The sequence below is a fragment of the Mustela nivalis genome (genome assembly GCF_964662115.1).
Source record: "Mustela nivalis genome assembly, chromosome: 3".
Lineage (NCBI taxonomy): Eukaryota > Metazoa > Chordata > Mammalia > Carnivora > Mustelidae > Mustela > Mustela nivalis.
The window spans coordinates 77,825,722-77,844,146 of record NC_139022.1 but is presented as its reverse complement, the minus strand read 5'-3'; the positions used below and the strand labels follow the sequence as shown (position 1 = coordinate 77,844,146).

The 18,425-nt window shown below is 34.4% G+C and overlaps 1 protein-coding gene across 4 annotated transcripts in view; it reads right to left on the bottom strand.

The window, feature by feature from the left end:
* Positions 1–386: 386 nt before the first annotated feature.
* AP3B1 (adaptor related protein complex 3 subunit beta 1) overlaps positions 387–18,425 on the bottom strand; it is a 344,581-nt gene continuing 326,542 nt past the window's right edge. For all 4 annotated transcript variants that reach the window (XM_082724772.1, XM_082724770.1, XM_082724771.1 and 1 more), the window contains 3 exons: positions 17,823–17,920; positions 12,598–12,736; positions 387–1,109 (listed from right to left, as the gene is read on the bottom strand). In XM_082724772.1, the coding sequence (XP_082580898.1) occupies positions 956–1,109; positions 12,598–12,736; positions 17,823–17,920 (391 nt within the window). In that variant the 3' untranslated portion in view covers positions 387–955. The remainder of the gene's footprint in view (positions 1,110–12,597; positions 12,737–17,822; positions 17,921–18,425) is intronic.

The following is an 18,425-nucleotide window of genomic DNA, read 5'->3' as shown; positions in this document are numbered from 1 at the left end:
GGTGTTTCTGTCCATCTAAGTTGGGCATCAACATTTGTAAAGGAACAATGAGATAAAAAGAATTTATTCAGCAGGTGTAATACAACTTATAATCTGATCTCTACTAATCAAGATTGCACAGAAAGAGACATTTTATTTCACAACATCATGATTTTTGTTGTTGTTATTAAATATACCAACATTTTTTTTCTTGGAGTTAACTACTCTGTAACACAATTAGAAAATCTACCTGAGTTTGAAAATGGTTTTTCTTTTACTAACTAACCCCCACTGATTTCTTCTTTGCAGAATATAACACTCAAACCATTTACTTTAAAATAAAGAAATATCAGTTTATGAACTTTGGGATTACACACAGTTTCTTATTAAAAATGCAAAGACACATGTTATTCATATGCTAGTTTATTATTCAGAGATGATTTCATGACAAGCGTTGTCAATAACCAATTAAAATACCAGGAAATTCATAGAACAAAATTTTGCAGAGATCTTGTTGTTTTTGTATTTAATTCTAAAAAGTATGCTACCCCAATTTTCAGATATCAAGCTGAGAGGCCGTTTAGACTATTTCTAGGCTAATTTTTGTTTACACCGGGAGGGAGGGTGATTTCCAATGAACTTAAAATACTCAATTCCTGTCCATTGTTGTGAAAAAAGAGAAGGACGAGGAGAAGGCCAGAAGAAGTAGCCGGACAGAGAAAATGCCACATGGATTCAAGAGTTGAGAAAACTGACAGTAAAATATATGTTCTTTGGTTAGCAAAGCGAAAAAAGGGAAAGTATTGCATACATGATAGATACACACTAGCATTCTAAAGCAGGAGACAAGAATGTCAAGAGTGTATTCTTCCCCCGCTGCCAGATGGAAGGGCTATTATTATAAATGAAAGGCAGCAGTAGTGGATGCCAGGCACTTTTGTTCTGTGCCAGATTCTGAAGTCCAGATGTAAGCAGGTTACCCCTGGGACAGGACAGGCTTCAGCTCCCGCAGCAGAACAGAACCGATCACGGTTCTCTCAGTGTTGATGATAAGCTGGGCTGTAGAGCCTTCCTTCAGCTCCACTGTGACGAGCATCAACGACCCACTGTGCACAGTTTTAGCTGCAAACCTGAAGGAAAAAAAAAGAGAGGACTTTTATCATGGGAGGGCGGTAGGGGAAAGGAGACAGCACAGATTCAAATAGGTTTAAAATATTTTTTTTCTCAGTAATTTCTTACAGGTTCCCTACTGCCAAAAACCCAAAGCCAAGCATTCTTCTGAAAAATCAATAAACTGCCCAGCACCATGCTTACCACAGGTAGGTAATTTTAGTGCACTCTTGGAACAGAACAAGAAGAGGAAGTCTATTTTACTTATTAGTTTGGATAACAGATATAGGTGAATAATTCTCCATTAATATGTATTTGGGAGTCATTCATTTGATATTTAATATTTTACCATGCATAGGGCCATTTAAAATAAACCACTGTATTTTTATTTTTAACATATTAAGAAAAGCTACGAGCTTGAAATTTTAATTCCTCGTATGTGAAAATGATTATGCAAGAAGTTAGGTAATTTTATGGACATTATAAAACTCATATCATTTCAAAAATTCACGCATGCATGTTAAAATATTCAAATTCAATCTCTAATGTTGATGATGATATGTAACAAAATCACATGACAGCCAGGTATAACACCACAGCCCCTCTTTTTAGATTTTTTTTTAAATGTTCAGGACGTTAGATACTTCTTTTTGCTTTAGAATAGAGGAAACTTGAGGTCTAAGGCTCCATTACTAAATTCCAAGACATGAAGAATCTACTAATTACATGGAATTAAAAGCAAAACTAGCCTTTTAAGCACTGCAATTGACTGAAAAGCCGTTGGAGGCACAATGAACTTCTGTCAATCCTGCTAATTCATTCTGCACGCACAGTTGAGCCCCAGAGACGTGAAGGAAGAGGACGGTACCCTCCTAGGCCTCCATTTTCCACATGGAGCATGTTCCACGCATTTGGGGGTGGGGAGGGGGTTTGATTGCAGGGATGACTGGAGAAAAACAAAGTTGCCGCACATGAGCTTTTGAAAACACTAACAAGTGTAGAGCAGGTCTGTGACCTGCTGTGACCCCACTTTGCAGGGCCAATCCCCTTTCCCCTTTCTGTATGACACGTGTCTGAATCTGAGCCATCTGCCTCAATTTGCGCAACATCTTCAGCCACAATGGCACCCAGTTAGCCCTGACAACAGCTCACAATACATAAAAATAAAACTGCTGCGCTGACAGCACGCTGCGGACTATTCAAGAGCAAACCAACTGGTCAGTGTCTCATGTCTGACAATTAGCATGGGCCCTGCGCAGAGCCTGCGGTGTCCTCAGGGATCTGTTTAATTACCATCAACATAAAAGAGGGAGTTTATCAGGAGACACTCAGAAAAACTTCACTCCCAACTTAATTAAAATATTAGCCACTTAAGCAGGAAACAGATTCTCTTTAAATGAAAAGTAATTTCTTTTTTGAGTTTTAAAAAAATGACATCAAGATCTTATAACACATTCGAGTCTTTTTATTTCAAAACCTAACAAGCCATTTTTGACCTAAACAGAATCATGAAAATCAGTTTCCCAACAATAATCAGAATAATAACTCAAAAGCAAAACTTATACACTAATTTTACATAATTGAAAATATTATCAACACTTTTAGGTTGTATCTTAAAATGTAAGCTGGTGGGTTGTTCGTAAAATATGTTAGAAGTCTTCCTAGTCATTTATTCTTGTGTTTTCTGCAATCATGGAAAGCTGCTCTCTCCAAACACACTGAAGACTGGGAAGGAGTCTGACAGAGCAGTTTTTCTACTTGAGAGAAGGAAGTGTAAGTGACCAGTTTAAAAAGAGAAATCATACCAGTGTTTTTAAAGAGATTTTCTAAAGCTCTCATACTATACACATCTGTGTGCTCTTCAGATGTCCACATAAGACATAAGGAACTGCGTACCTAATTCCATCTTTTAGAAAACACAAAAATCACCAGCCCTCAAAGGTCCCTCTTTCCTAATACCCCTTACAAGTTTATGCATTTCTTTTGTCCACATTTTTGAGGTTCTTCTGGTTCATAGAAGAATCCTGTTTCTGTATTTCTGTTAAACCTTGTCTGTTAAACTAAATGATACTAGGTGGCTCTGCTGTCCTACTCATTTATGTAACTTTTCCCCCCACAGATCTGGTCATCATCAAATCCTCATTTAACACATATTTCAACAGAGGTCCCTATGTCTGACAGGGTTATAATTATGTAAACAATAGTCTTATTAGTCCCTTTATTTACTTAACACTTGTGCCTTGGGACTGCAGAGAAGGAGATTATGTCTGAATAGGGACACAAAAGCACTTGAATTTCAGGGTTGTACAGCCCCAAGGCACATTTTATCTCTTTTCCACTAAAAACTTAGAGTCGATGGTACAATAATATAAATTCAGCAGAGACAAACGTCAATTTTGACGTATGTTTACAGAGATTAAAATTAGTCTCCTGTACATGTTTTTGAAATCCTATTACCACAAAGCTCTCAATACTGTAAGAACTGAGGTCTGAAAGAAAAGAGGTCTTTGCTTACACTACAGTGGTAACATGCTAAACAAATTGTCCTAGCAATAAAATCTGTTAGGTGGTGAAAAAGCTATTGCCTTTTAACTAGGTCTCTGTTCTAGTGGGCACAAATGGTGGAAGCAATGTTTTAAAGCAGAAGACTAGAAGATCAGATGTTCTGACATTCTCATTTCACAGTTCAAAAAGGATGTATTTAATTGGAACACAGCATGAGTACAACTGGTTTGTTGTGGTCCATGAAAAGCAAAGCCACCACCCAAAATTTCTTAATCATTTAATGCCTGAACAGGCTATGTTTTAAAAATCCACTGAAAGACAGTTAGGGAAAGAGTACCAGTTAATAAACAACACACAGCTAGCTTTCAGACATAAGAAACATTGATTATAAAGACAGCCTTGGTCCAACACTTCTATGCTAAATTCAATGGCTGACATCAGAACCTCTGTACTTGACCTCAAATGAAGAAGAACACTGTGACCAAACTTTTTCAGAAGGCATGTGAAGTTTTTGGATTACCGTACTTATAACCACAGCTGCCCATTTATTAAGTGCTTTGTGTAGCGGGCACTCGTTTGATTCTGCGAGGCGAATCACAGTATAGATGAGGGAACTGAGGCCCAGAGAAGTTGAGAAATCTGCTCATGGGCACATAGCTAGTGAATGGCTGAGCAGGAATTTGAACCCAAGTATTCTGATTCTGGATTATACACATTCTCAAATATGCAAAATGCACTGATAAATTAAGGTTTTCTTATTTACCTAATATGCATATAATCTATTATTGTTCCAAAACTTGAAGAGGGAAGATTTTTCCCTTCAAAACTGCGTACCTGAATTTGCACCATTATGGAATTTAAAGCAGCTTGACCTGGTGCTTTGTCATAACAACTTCTTAATTTCTGACCTTAAAGATTTTAAAAATTTTAAATATCCCCCACCTCCCATTCCCTCAAAAGACACACCAGCAATGAAAAACATAAAACCTTCCTGAATGGAGCTGTAACACAGGGAGAGACTTCTGGGAGGCCAACCAACCTCGAACACCAGTACCACCACAAATGAGAACAAATAAGAGGATGACAGTTAAAGATGTATTGCCTATGTATGATGGGCTCCAAGTTATTAAAAGGATACCATCTAGGTATTTTTCATTATTTTTCATTTTCATTCCACCACCAAGCACTCGCTGTTTGTAATCACCAATTGAGAAGGTAAAACTGTTTAGATATATCTGTATTTCATTCCATTACATGTCTTTTTGTCTATTATCTCTAGCAATTGACATTTAATCTTTGAATTTTGTAAGAATTCTTAGGATTAAAGAAAAAGACAAAATAAGCTGCTTGCCAAACCTAAATGAAGATACCACTTTTCTAAAAAGTTAATTTGTCTTAACTACTGACAGAATTATGAAAAAAGCTCAGATAACAACAACAAATTTGTATAAATTTATTATCTATAATACATGGCCTTATTCCCTCATGCACTTAAACCATACTTTTTATTAGATTTATGGAGAAGCTGGCTATAGACCATAAATGTTTTTATCAGAAGGAAAAGAAATCCTACAACTCAATTGTTTGAACAACTTCAATGTTAACAGGACAACATGAATTAAAAAGTATTTATCTGAGAGACAGCATCAATCTCCAGGGTATTCACAACATAAAAATTTTTAAATAGAATCGTATTTGCTACATTTAATGCAACAGCTCTAAGACATGCTTTTTCTTCTCTTGGGCAGTCTTCCTGGTTTCTGATTTTCCTATTCTGAGTTCAATTTTCTCGTGTTTTCTGTTTTACTGGTTACCAGAAGCTGTGACAATGGCCCACTCAGGCTAAAACTTTTTTCCCCCCTACTCTGTACATGAAGCCTTCAATTACTGCCTGCTGAAGCAGACAGAATCCTATTAGTAAGAAAGACGATCACAAGATGCAGTGCCCTGCCCTAGCTGTATAAAAATAATTAGTTCAAAGTTGACAAATGTGTAATGAAGTCACACAATCATTATATATAAGAAATACTGGCTTGAATAAGCATCCTAACATCAAATACTAAAGCCTGATGATTTGGAGCATTGTTTTCCAAAAAATTTAAAATGATAAGTCCTTATTATGTTGAGTTAATACAGAACATTTTAAACAGGGAACTTGTAAGTTGTAAAAAAAAATTCCATTTTGTTGACTATAAGATTGTATTTTAAGGTTTAGCCCATTACCTAAGAGAATTAATACTGAGGGAAAAAATTACATGTGATTCAAGTTTAGGGAATTTATCCAAAGCAATGTATTTTTTCCTATAATTAAAAAAAATTAGCCAGCAATATTATAGTATCTTCCTTTGACAATCTGATGAAAAGAGTTAAAAAAAAAAAAAAGAGCTACCATCATAACTTAGGATTCTCTGTATTCTGTTCTAGTCTTTAAACATGGTATAAAAAAATGATTCTCCATACTATCTTGTCAATGATGCATCCTCTTTCTTTATACAGGAAAGCTAAATATATCTCTAAGTGTGCTTTCTCAAAGAAGACATGAAATATTCCAGTTATTCCAAAGCATTTTTGGTTTGTCTATTTGGTGGGGGTGGGATGGGATGGGCAAATAGTAAAACACATAAATTCTTACCCCATTCTCTTTGATTCCTTATAAAATTATCAAACCGGAAAGAAAATCATCAAGAATACCTCTCTTTCATTTCCACATGAAAACAGTTATATATATTCCTATCAGTAAAACTGTTGTATTACAGAGTATTACCTCACAAATGGTGGAATTAAAGAAAACTTAAATAAAGAATGCTTTAAAGAAAAATCAGCTGTGTAGTTTTGGTGATTTCTGAAATATCAAAATATGCTTTCCATGTAAAAATTAGCTGAGGTCCACATTTGTTTTTCAATGAAATGCTGCTCACAGAGCTTGCAGAGATCAAAGCAGCAGATAAAAAAGCAGTGCTGCCCTCTAGTGGACAATATCCAACCTGAGAAAGACCTGATTTCTAAAGAGGTTCCACGAATCTTTGGCCCCCTTTGAGATCCCAAATTTGTTACACAGGACAAAAGACCAAAGCCTGATATCTTTATACTAACAACTGTTTATAAAAAAAAAAATTTAAGACCGCTGATGTATGGTTACTATAGTATCAGGGCTTATAAAATTAGGGCACCAAGACACTTGTTTCTATTACGGTTTTTCAGAATTACCTGGTATTTAAATATTTCACAGTTACAAGGGAAAAATAAATAAAACAACAAACAAAAACAATAGCCCAAAGGCTGAGCAACCTAAGAACAGAAGAAAGGCAAATATCAAAGACCCCAACAAGAAGTACCTATGCCATTCATGTTTGTAACCCTAGCACCAAGAAAACCTGTCACAAGCCTTCAAAAAATATCGAATGGACTTGCACAGCATAGACATCTTATGATGGAAACGGTAGTATATACCAGTATTTCTCCTATAAATAACCATTAAACATGTATATCATATCAGTGATTCACTGGATGAGCTGAAGGCCTAGAAATGAAACAAGTCGTTCTTTACATGTACTTCAATTAAATAAAAAGATTATTGATTTTAAACCTGAAACAAATAAACTGTGTTTAGGTATGCTGGCAAATTAAAAAGTTGACTGCCAGGTTGCTATGGATACAGTATTCTAGCCACAGTACCAGATTTTCCTAATACTTAAGGACCTAAGTAACAATAGGTAAAACAATGTTCATTCTCTGAAGACTGTAATTATTCATAAGTTGCACGTATTCAAAATTTGCAAATTCAAGAACTGATACAGTAAACAAGATCCAAACACAGATTAAGATACATGGGGTGGGGAAAGGACTGCAAGTATTGAATACAAGTTAATAATAAAAACTGTTTTGGGGGGTGCCTCGGTGGCTCAGTTGTTAAGCATCTGCCTTCTGCTCAGGTGGTGATCCCAGTGTCCTGGGATAGAGCCCCATGTGGGGCTCTCTGCTCAGTGGGAAGCCTGCTTCTCCCTCTCCCACTGCCCCTGCTTGTGTTCCCTCTCTTGCTGTGTGTCTCTGTCAAATAAATAAAATCTTAAAAAAAAAAAAAACACCAAAATTGTCTTGGGCCTTATTGAATAAGCTAATAAGAGCTAAAACAGAATCACGGCAGAGACAAGGTTTTTCATTTTCACTCAAATTATCACATTTTCCCCTCATAGGGTCAGTTTGCTGTTCATGAAAGGGCAAGATGAGTAGGTAGTATGACAACTCTTTTTAACAACACCACTGTTACTGAATGTCAAAATTCCAGAAACTGGGTTAAAATGTGTAATGGTTGGGACTGCTGAAAGACAAACTTCTACTTGCGGTCTCAGACTGTTTCACAGACAGGACTACAATACACTAATATAATTAACAATATACCGTTGCTGGAGCACAACGGCATGGTGATAAGAAACAACCAAGAATCGAACATCTCCTCCATTAGCATCTCTTAATCTATAAAAAGGAAATGCAAAAATAGGAAAAATACACTTTAACATGTGTCATGTAGCTGTCATTAACTCTTGACAATATGAGGCACTCTCAAACTGTAAACTCTGGAACATTACTGGCCTTAGAACTGTTTAGACCACTGGCTACAATGCAGACTTCTGGGCCCTCCGGTGTAGGTCCCAGTTTTACACAACCTCCACAGGTTTCTTTTGTACAGAAAAGCCTTAAAGATTTTGGAACTACAGATTTTTAGCTTCCTTCTTTTTGCTCACTATATATTAGTACCTTTATGAGAGGACAAGCAATGTAATAAAAGAAAATGTACCACGGTTTCTACATTGTTCAATACAAACATCAGTCATAAACCCTTACTTGATTTCTATCTCAGAGGAACACAGGAAATTTTTCCTGGTTCTGAATGTACCTAAGATTCCCATTGCTAGTCTCTCTAATTCTCTTCCCCTAAACATACTGAATATTAATATTTTCTCTTTGCAGTCCATTCATCTACAGGTTTACTATTGTTCACTCTGCCCTTTGTATATACTTTATTTATATATTATTAGTCCTGTCTTAAATAATACGCTTTAAGACTTTTACAATGCATAGAATCTCACATGTTTTAATATGAATATCTAACACAGGACATGAAGATGTTCAGCTCCATGGTTAATAAATGCTTTTTTGATGACTTTATTTAAATTCTCCTTTCTGTATTACCCCTTATCATGTGGTAACTGTAATCTAGAAAATAGCAGGTTGCCATAATGATCATAACTCTGTAGATCTCAATTGGATGGTTTTGTTCTCAAAGAGCAGCTTTTTCAATCACCAAGCAAGTACCAGAGAAATGAAAATAAAGTTGTATCTCAATAGTTTACTGGTTGGCTTTCTGAGACTACTGCTCATTTAGAAAATAAAAACTAAATGTCATATCATCCAACAATAGATACACAGTTTCCTACTTATCTTGTAAAGCAGTTAAAAACATAAGAAATGCTCCTGTTTTTTAAAATGAATTCCATAAAACTTGTGCTCCTTTAATTGACTTTTTCTTAATGGAGGCCATTCTCTGTTGAAATGTAGGAACCATTTTCTGCTATGTATTCAATTAAAATGTCTACTTTATGCAATTACACACTTCTGCATATTAATGAAGATTCCCTTTTCTCAAATAATTCTTATATTAATTCTTTTTTTAACTTGGCATTTAATGTAAAAACTATTTAAATTTTAAGAGCAGTGGGAATAAATTATTCCAAAATCAAGACAATGGAAACTTTACTCATAGAATGGTCGGAAAGAATACTCTGATGCTTATTGAAAAGTCCTCTCAGAAATAAAAGATCCTGAAAAATTAAGTAGAACATAGGCCAGCCAAGAATAATACACCATAGTGAAATTTCCCATCTTAAAATACTAATATCCAAAATGCTTTTCACACTTGTTTTGTTTTTGTTTTTTAAGTAATCTGAAATCAATTACCATTAATAAATACAAGAATGGCTTTGGGGGCACCTGAGTGGCTCAGTGGCTTAAGCCTCTGCCTTTGACTCAGATCATGATCCCTGGGTCCTGGGATTGAGCCCTGAATCAGGCTCCCTGCTTCCCTTTCTCTGCCTCTCTCTGCCTCTCTCCCTACTTGTGATCTCTATCAAATAAATAAAATCTTAAAAAAAAAAAAAGAATGGCTTTGGTTCTAGTCTTCATAAACTTAAAAAGCAACTGTCACAAAATAATAAAGGAGTCATTCAAAAAGCTCACAGGGATTTCAGTTTTGTTATTGGCCATTAAGTAACATAAGTTTAGATATATAAACTCATTAATTCTGGAGGATAATATGATACCGAACACTATACCTAACAACATGAATACAACTCAATGAAGGGATAAAGTATTCATTTCTGTTATTATAATATAAAAAGTAATTACCATTTCATTTTAAATGACATTAAAAAAGGCACTGGTACAGATTTTACTAACAATTGTTCATTTTTGTTTTGTTACTGAATATAAAAGAGTGGCAAAAAACTGTTACTATGCAGGTTGATAATTTTTAACAATTTCTGTATGGAAAATGCAAGTAATTCCAGGTGTTTATTACCTAGAAGCTTTCTAAAATTTAGAACATTAGCACAGCCATACTTTAACTGTGAGAGCAAATGCAAACATTTTCAATTATATCTAAAGAGACTTGTGAGGCACATTAAGACAGCACAACCTAATCCTAATTATAGATAGGCATGTTTCTCACTTTTGACTCAGTAGTAACCTGGGCTCTTCCCCCAAGTTACAGAGCCAATCATACAGCTGGATCAGAGAAGTGTCAAGACATTGCAGATGTGTATGAGGACCATAAACATGAAGTCTGGAGGCAATCTCTGCATTCCAAAGCCAAATATAAACAGTTCTTAGTTGCGTGTCTCCCCTGAATTAGTACAGATAATTAAGAACTGACAATAATTTAATCACTTGAACAGACATTAAGTTCTAAACCACCAAGACAAGTTATAGGCAAATGATGGACTAATAAAAATTGTGCAACTGTGCTAAGTGTCTTTCTTAGTCTATTTCCTAATAAGAAGGCAGCTTTTGAGTTGGTTTTGAGAAGATAATTTGGCTGTTTTCTTCTAAGAAACAAAAATATGGAAAGCTGGCATTGCTTTCAGAAAAGTTAACCCACATATAAAACAAAACAAAAAATAAATCAGAAGTTCCACCATAAATAAGGGTTACTATATGCCTTTCTGTACATTACAGAAGGATATATTAAAGCAGGACTGAAGTATTGCTGGATACTAGATGCGTCAGGTAAAATTTCAGACTGTATAAGCTAAAAGTTATAGTTGGTGTAGGATATTTTAGTGTTGTAGGAATTTCAATAATTCAAAGTATCCATAAATAAAACAAAGAATTTCTGCTAGAGAAAATCACCCAGGAAAGTAAGAAGTATTTAAAGCAGAAAACAATTAAAAGAGGAAACTCAGAACCAAAATATTTTCATTGAAAAGCCTTCTGTTCACTTTTTCCCCTATTGAACAACAGTATCTGATAACTTATATCTGCATGGTGGTACCAGCATGATGACCTAATACCCATTTTATTATTTTATCATCACCCTATATGAGATAGGTAGGGCTGCTAGAAATTAGGAAATGGAAGCATCAGACCTCTTAAACTGCAACTTAACTAAGGATGTTTCTCTTAAAATAAAACAAATCTCCTCAAAATAGGGTAAATTTGTTTTTTTATTAGCACATGCAGTTTTCATTCTGTCCCAATTAGTAGATGATGTTAGGCAACTACAAATAATGGCAGATCAAGACTTGAACTCCGCTCCTCTGAGGCCAAGACCAATGTTCTTCCACAGATTAAGACAGACTTTCATTTCAATACCCCCTCTTTTCCCTGTCACCCCTTCCTAAAGAGATGAAGATCTTAAAGCCCATAAGAAGTTATAACTTGTCTCAAATTACCAAGCCCAGTAATGGCAGAGATAAATCTAAAACTCCGATCTCAGATAAATCTAAAACACTCTTTATAAGGGGGTTTCTCTTACCCCTGTATTAACTTGAAAAAAACTTAAGATTTTATTTTTAAGTAATCTCTACATCCAATGTAGGGTTCAAACTTACAATCCTGAGATCAAGAGCTCCATGCTCTATCAGCTGAGCCAGCCAGGTACCCACCCAAAATAATTTTTTTTCAAAAACATTTTTTAAAGGTCTGAAGGCATTCTTTTTTATTTTAAATTCATTTTCCAAATACATGGATAAAGGCAGAAGTATGCTACTGGCAATGGGGTGGCAGACGAATTAAAGGTGGAATTAATGAATTCCTTTAAGCTCACATAGGACTAAGTAATAACCGCATGTTCGTTTAAGGGGATCATTTTTGTCTTTACTTTCATTTCAAGCTACTGGCACACATAGATCACAAAGAGGGCAACCATAATAATCACATTCTCTGCTACCTTTAAGGACAAATGACTTGGATCTCATGCTTAAATGCTCCGTGGTGAAGATATATCTGGTCTAAGAAATAGAAGCTGCATTTGGCCCTATGCTGGTTTTCTAGTAGCTCCTTATTACTGGAAACAGTCTCAAGGGACTGCTGTGAAAAGCAACTCTGTGTATGGTACCTAAACTTCCTCCATTTCAAGTAAAAAAGTCCAACTGCACTGCTTTATAAAACAGTTCTTCCTGGAAATCCACTGACTGGTGAAATAGAATAAATTCTTAACCACAGCTCACAAATAGTACCTTTACAAATCACCAAGCTATTATAAAATACAAGTACACTGACCTTCAGGACAGTACATCCCAGTGTACTAAGGATTGCATAAATAGGGAAGAGAGCCGTAACACAAACCAATCAATCAAATATCTCATTAGAAACAAAGGGGGGGGGCACATACAGGTTTCAGGGTTACTGTTTTGAAGGAAAAATATGAAGTGAAAATTATATATTTATGAAGTGAAAATTATATATATACATACAAGTTATCTCCACATCACATGTTGGTGAACCTACCTGTGTATATTATCTTGGCCAGAAGGGACTACACCTACATTGGCTACATTTACAACCTTCTGAAGGATCACCGAAGGAGTGAAATTCTGTGGTGCAGCAATGATTACAGTAGATGTTTCATTCATTCCTGTTAGCATTCCTGTAAGAGCAAAAGAAGGCTCTCTTTACTCATCTCTTTAGGAAAATTACATTAAAACGATTTCAAATTCATAGCTAAAATTAAAAAACTTAAAAAAAAATGCCATTCCAGAATATAATTTTCAAGATAATTATCATAGAATTAAAATAATTGCAAATGTTATAAAAATTTTTAAATCCTTACCATGTAGGAAACACATAAAAATGCAGTGGAACATAACTCTTAATAAATTGGATTTTCAATATTATAAAATAAAAATGTAGACTCACAAAGATTCTATTCAATTTCAGTCCCTTTAAAATATACTCATTTGGACTATATCAACTATGTATGCTTTTACGTGTTTTTTTCCCTCTCGTTTTCATTCAGAGATCTCTCTTGCGAAATGTTGCCTAAGAACAAATCAAAATGAGCTGAAATAACTAGCAACATTACCTGATGAATGGCCTCAACTGACGGATCAAAGTTATCTTAGCCATGACTGAAAGTCACTGAACAGTTATGGGGTTCTAAAAAATGCACATGTATCTAAGTAGCTATATTATATTCATACCTAAATATTATAGCATTTGCCTAGTGAACAGAAATATACTGTTAATTATGAAAACTCCAACCGAAATTTCTGAAGCAAAACATATGGAAACAAAGGAAAAAATGTAAATGGAAAATCAAGAAAATCTGGAAATTCCAGAGACATTTTAAAGAAATATTTAAGAAAAAAAAAAAAAAAGTTAAGCAAAATCATGAACAAAAACCATACAGTTAACATAGAACATGCCTTTAATATAAAAATTTCATGTAAAAATGTTCAGTGAACAAATTCAGTAACATGCCAAACCCTTGGAACAAATAATTGAAATTTAGTAGCGAGGTTAAAAAACCCAGAATAATTATAATAAATGTCATCTACCTGGACTGGTGATAAAAGTCATCAACATCTAATGGTATCTAGTAGAAATGAGAACTTCTGAGACATTTTATATGTGCACAGTAGTTTACCAAATGTATAAAAATGGTTAAATTTGATTTTATGTTTCCAAAAGGCTCTGAACCTTCAGGGCTATGTATTTAATTTAGTTATTTACTGCAAATGGGACCTGAAATTTAAAAAAACCCCTAGGATTAGCAGCACAAAATTTCGAAAGCCCAACACTGTAAAACGACTTATCTAAGCTTTTAACAAAGAGCAGATTTTACTAACCACTTTTCAAATTCGGGGACACTATGTTCTGTCTTAGACTGTTTAACTTCAATATTAGGCAAAAGCTTTAAAAACTACACAAGCAGTCAAACACTGCTTTTAAGTAAAGCACAGTGGCTGCTGACATAACACTGCTGAGAGATGTGTGTACTCATTTAGGATTTAAACCTTCTCCATTAAGCTCTATTGAAGAGCAACTGCTGAATAAATGAATGCAACTATGTTTATGTTAAAAGCCTGTTTCCCGCAGCATGTAATTAAAGGAAATGTTGTACAAAGCCAGTACTTTTGTCAAGCTCCTGTAAATGGAAAGATGGATAGCACTCAGAGAAGTGAATGCATTGCTTCATATTTAACCTTAACACTCTTGTCATTAATGGTTTGTCTAACTTGGTCTATAAAAGACAAGGTACTGCTCCATTGAAGTAAAATTTAAAAAATCAACTAAACCATGCTTTTCAGAACAGAAGATTCATTATCGTCAGCTAATGTATTGGCATAAAGCAAAGTAACATCCTATCAAGTAAGGCACACATTCAATCTGCCTTCCCACCCCCCTTTATTTTTAACTCATGCTGTTTTATTGTTATAGGCAATTTGTACCACTCAGCATGACAGTGTAAACTGAATCAAGATTAATTTACATGCAAAAGAACACTTAGGAGAGCAGCATGGTAAGCAAATGTATTGTCTCGATTGCTGAGGTGGAAAAAGAACCTGGAAAGAAAAAAAGGTGCTCTAATTAAGGGGCATCAAATATGATTGCTTGTGGTAGTTAAGGGCCAGAAAATAGTAAATGTCTGACCATTTAAAGAATTAGCATCTTGCTAGCTAGGAAACCATAAGATGGATGCATAAATCATAATAAAATTAAGTAAACATTCTAGGTTTCTTAAACCAGAGATTTTTCTAAATGAAAATATATCAGAAATTCTCAAATTAACAAGAAAGAAAAATATGCCAAGGTATCATTAAAAGTTTCTCCCACAATAAACAGACTTTAGATACCATATAGGCTGCTCACACACAATAAAGGTAAAGTTACCAGGAAAATACTTCAAAATTGTCAGACTATAGAATTTGTTACTTCATTAGAATTTATATAAATTTTGGAGAGGCAGGGGGACAGAGCACTTAATTTAGGTTAATCAGCTGTACTTAACTGCTAAAATATATATCAAATAATGTCAGAAAACACAATTAAAAATTTTCTCTAAGTTTTAGATTTCTAATAAAAAGAAAATAAGAGAAGGCAATTTGGAATAAACAGTTGACTTATATCTCTTATAATAATTAAACCAGCCTTAAGAAACCAATTTTTTTGGAGAGGATCTCAAAATTTACAGTACCAAAATCATTCTATAGCTAGATCATTAACTAATTCTAACCATGTTCAACCAATGTTCAAAGCTCAATGAAAAAAAATCTGCTTCTGGTTTAAAGTTCTTGATATGAATATTATAGGTAACTTCAATATCTAGGATAAACCACCACTCTTTCTTTTAGCACTGTGACCACCAACCTTATAAACATGCATGTTTAGCTATAGAACTCTAAATGCAACAACCAAGAAAAAAATGACAGAAATAAAACCCTTTCATTTTAAAATAGGTTAATATGCACAATGTGTTTGGTGCATTCTTATTTAATACTGTACAAACTTTTAATTATGTACATCTTTAGTATAAAAATATAATATTCTTCATCTTTATGATTTTTCCTACTTAATGCATTTAATGCATTCCTTGAGCTTTAAAATATATGCCCTGTGAAATGAAGTACTAAGTATCTAAGTTCATTTTATTTAAAGTAGAAAAAATATGTAATGTATGCAAGCAATGACACACACAGGTGCTTCTTAAATTTACTGGTATTTTACCATACAGATGTTTGCATTGATAAAATCTGAGGAAATGGATGTTTATGATTTTCAGTGAGTGAGTCCTTTCTAGGTATCATTTGTTGAAATAAGCTAAGCTCTTCCTAGAGTAGTATAAAAACAAATACATATGTAAAGTTCAGAATTGAGACCTCGATTATCAAACCAGCTGAAATCTATAACTAAAAAGATGCTATCAAAGAGACTCTTTAAAACTGTGGTAAATTTGCCAGCATCAAGTCCCATATCAAAGAATGAATTCAGGAAGACAGAAAGAATGATACAGAAATGCCAAGAGACTTGCAAGGATTTACAAATACTTCATATAAACAAATTTTCAAATAGCTTTATTCAGAGTAGCCTTTCTGCTCTATTAAACATAGCAAACAGCTGCCAGATTTATTCAGACAAATAATCAACAACCATAGAAGTAAAATGGCAGAAGAAAAAGGAATTTTGGCAACAACTCCACAGAGGACCACAGCTGTTCTGCGAGCGCACCTCTCTGGTGCGCTGCGGTTCTGTATGGCTAGTCAGGGAAAAATCCCTCAGTCACAGCAGAGCACAGAACACTTAATCGAAATATCAAGTATTCTAAACCAAAGCTGAGGGATAGAAAAGGTATACAATGATCTGCTGCTTTAGATATACTCTAGTAGCACTTTTCAAAAAAAGAATATCCCCTTAATAACAAATGTGCCAGAGCCTTAATCGTCACTTATGTGCCACTCACCTGGATTTGCTGAGAAGGTGTAAAGCAGAGAGGCACGCTTTAGCCAGCAAAGGGTAAGAATAGCAAATGTAAGCATCAATTCATCAACAGAAAAAATCATAAAATTACAAAGATGGTTTTCTTCTGTAGTAATAATAAACTTCCAAGAAAAGCAAATGCAAAGAGGAATTTAATCATTCATTTTTTTTTTTTTTTTTTTTACCACTTAAGAAGGCAGAAAATAAAAGATGACTATTAATTTACAATCTTGTATGAAATTTTCTTTGTGAGATTCTTCTACAACAGGTCTTTGGAACACTATAGACTGCGATGGCTTATAGCAAAAGAAAAAAAGAAAAAAGGAAAGAAAGGTCTCTGGCACTATAATGATGGAGTGCCAAGAAGCATGGCTTTCTCCTTAGGTATAGGTATTTGTTTGTGCCCAGTACTTTCTGGAAGCATGACGGATATGATTCAACGAACACCAAGATGAAGGAATCTTTGAATGATAACCCCTTTAGAGAGAAAAATAGCCTACCTTCACAAAAACTTTAAAAAATTATTGACTATTCCATTTAAATATGCCCTAGTTTTATATAATCTTTAATTAAACACACCAAGTCACAGTAACTTCCCCTTATTCATATAAGAAAATAAAATTTATTTTTATTTGTAGGTATCCTGCACTCTTGGGCAAGCACAACATATTAATACTTCCATTCTACTGAAAATATTTTCTTTTTAGGTGCATATTTTAAAATATTTCAGCTCTGATACATCCAGGCAACACAGCATTTCCCTACTATAGAATTCCGTCAAAAGAAAATGGAGGTATTTTGATGTTAAAACTATGGCTTTTCTTGAAGCGTGGGGCACCCTAAGATGTACAGGGAGAAATACATTAGTAGGACATGAAAAACAGTTCTACAGTAAAAGAAAACACAGAGACACAATATTTATAGTGGTAGAACTTTGGTAAGTCTCAAATCCCTCACAGTTTCACTAATACAAAACACATGAGTTCATTAGGTTGATAAGCCCACAACTCCCAGAAGTGAAAAGTTAATCAATTTATTATTTTAAAAACATATTAATCAATTTTCAAGTATGCTAGGAATGTAGACAAACACATACTTTTAAGGTTATTTTAAAGAATTAGCAAAAACTGGAAGATTATTCACAGACATCTGTTAATGGCTATGTATATATGGTACTTTATTATAGAGACCAGACAGAAGAATGAGCACATATCATTTGGGATGTCAATTTATAGTAAATTGTAGTCATCTCTCACCTTGTTCTTTCTTAAAATCTTTCTCTGACATGGTCACAGGTAAAAGCAGTTCTCCAACAGGTGGCTGAATATTAACATTGAAGCAATCGTCCTTGGTACTACGAGAAAAACATATCAAAGCTGACAAAATCCTTAAAAAACATTCTCTTTAATACTATGCAGTTAAATGTAATTAAAGCATATGTCAGCAAATACAGTATAAGATCTTGGCTTAACTAGCACAGCTAAAAAGACTTGAAAAATTTTTCAACACTATTTGCTGAGAAATACATCTGTTATGTCAATTGGAAAACAATTTTTTAAAGAAATATGTAGTTATAGTAAATAATACCACTTGATGATGTAGAACTTCTAAAAACAGATAAGCATCAATGCTACACATACCCGTTACTACCAAAGGAATGCTTCATGCAGCTTATAAAGAAGTAATATTTTCTCTTTACTGTGTATGTTTAAAGGGTAGAAAATGGAGTGCTATAGTCTAAGATGTTAAGATCTCCATTTAAAAATATTAGTTTTAGGGGCACCTGGGTGGCTCAGTGGGTTAAAGCCTCTGCCTTCAGCTCGGGTGATGGTCCCAAGGTTCTGGGATCGAGCCCCCAC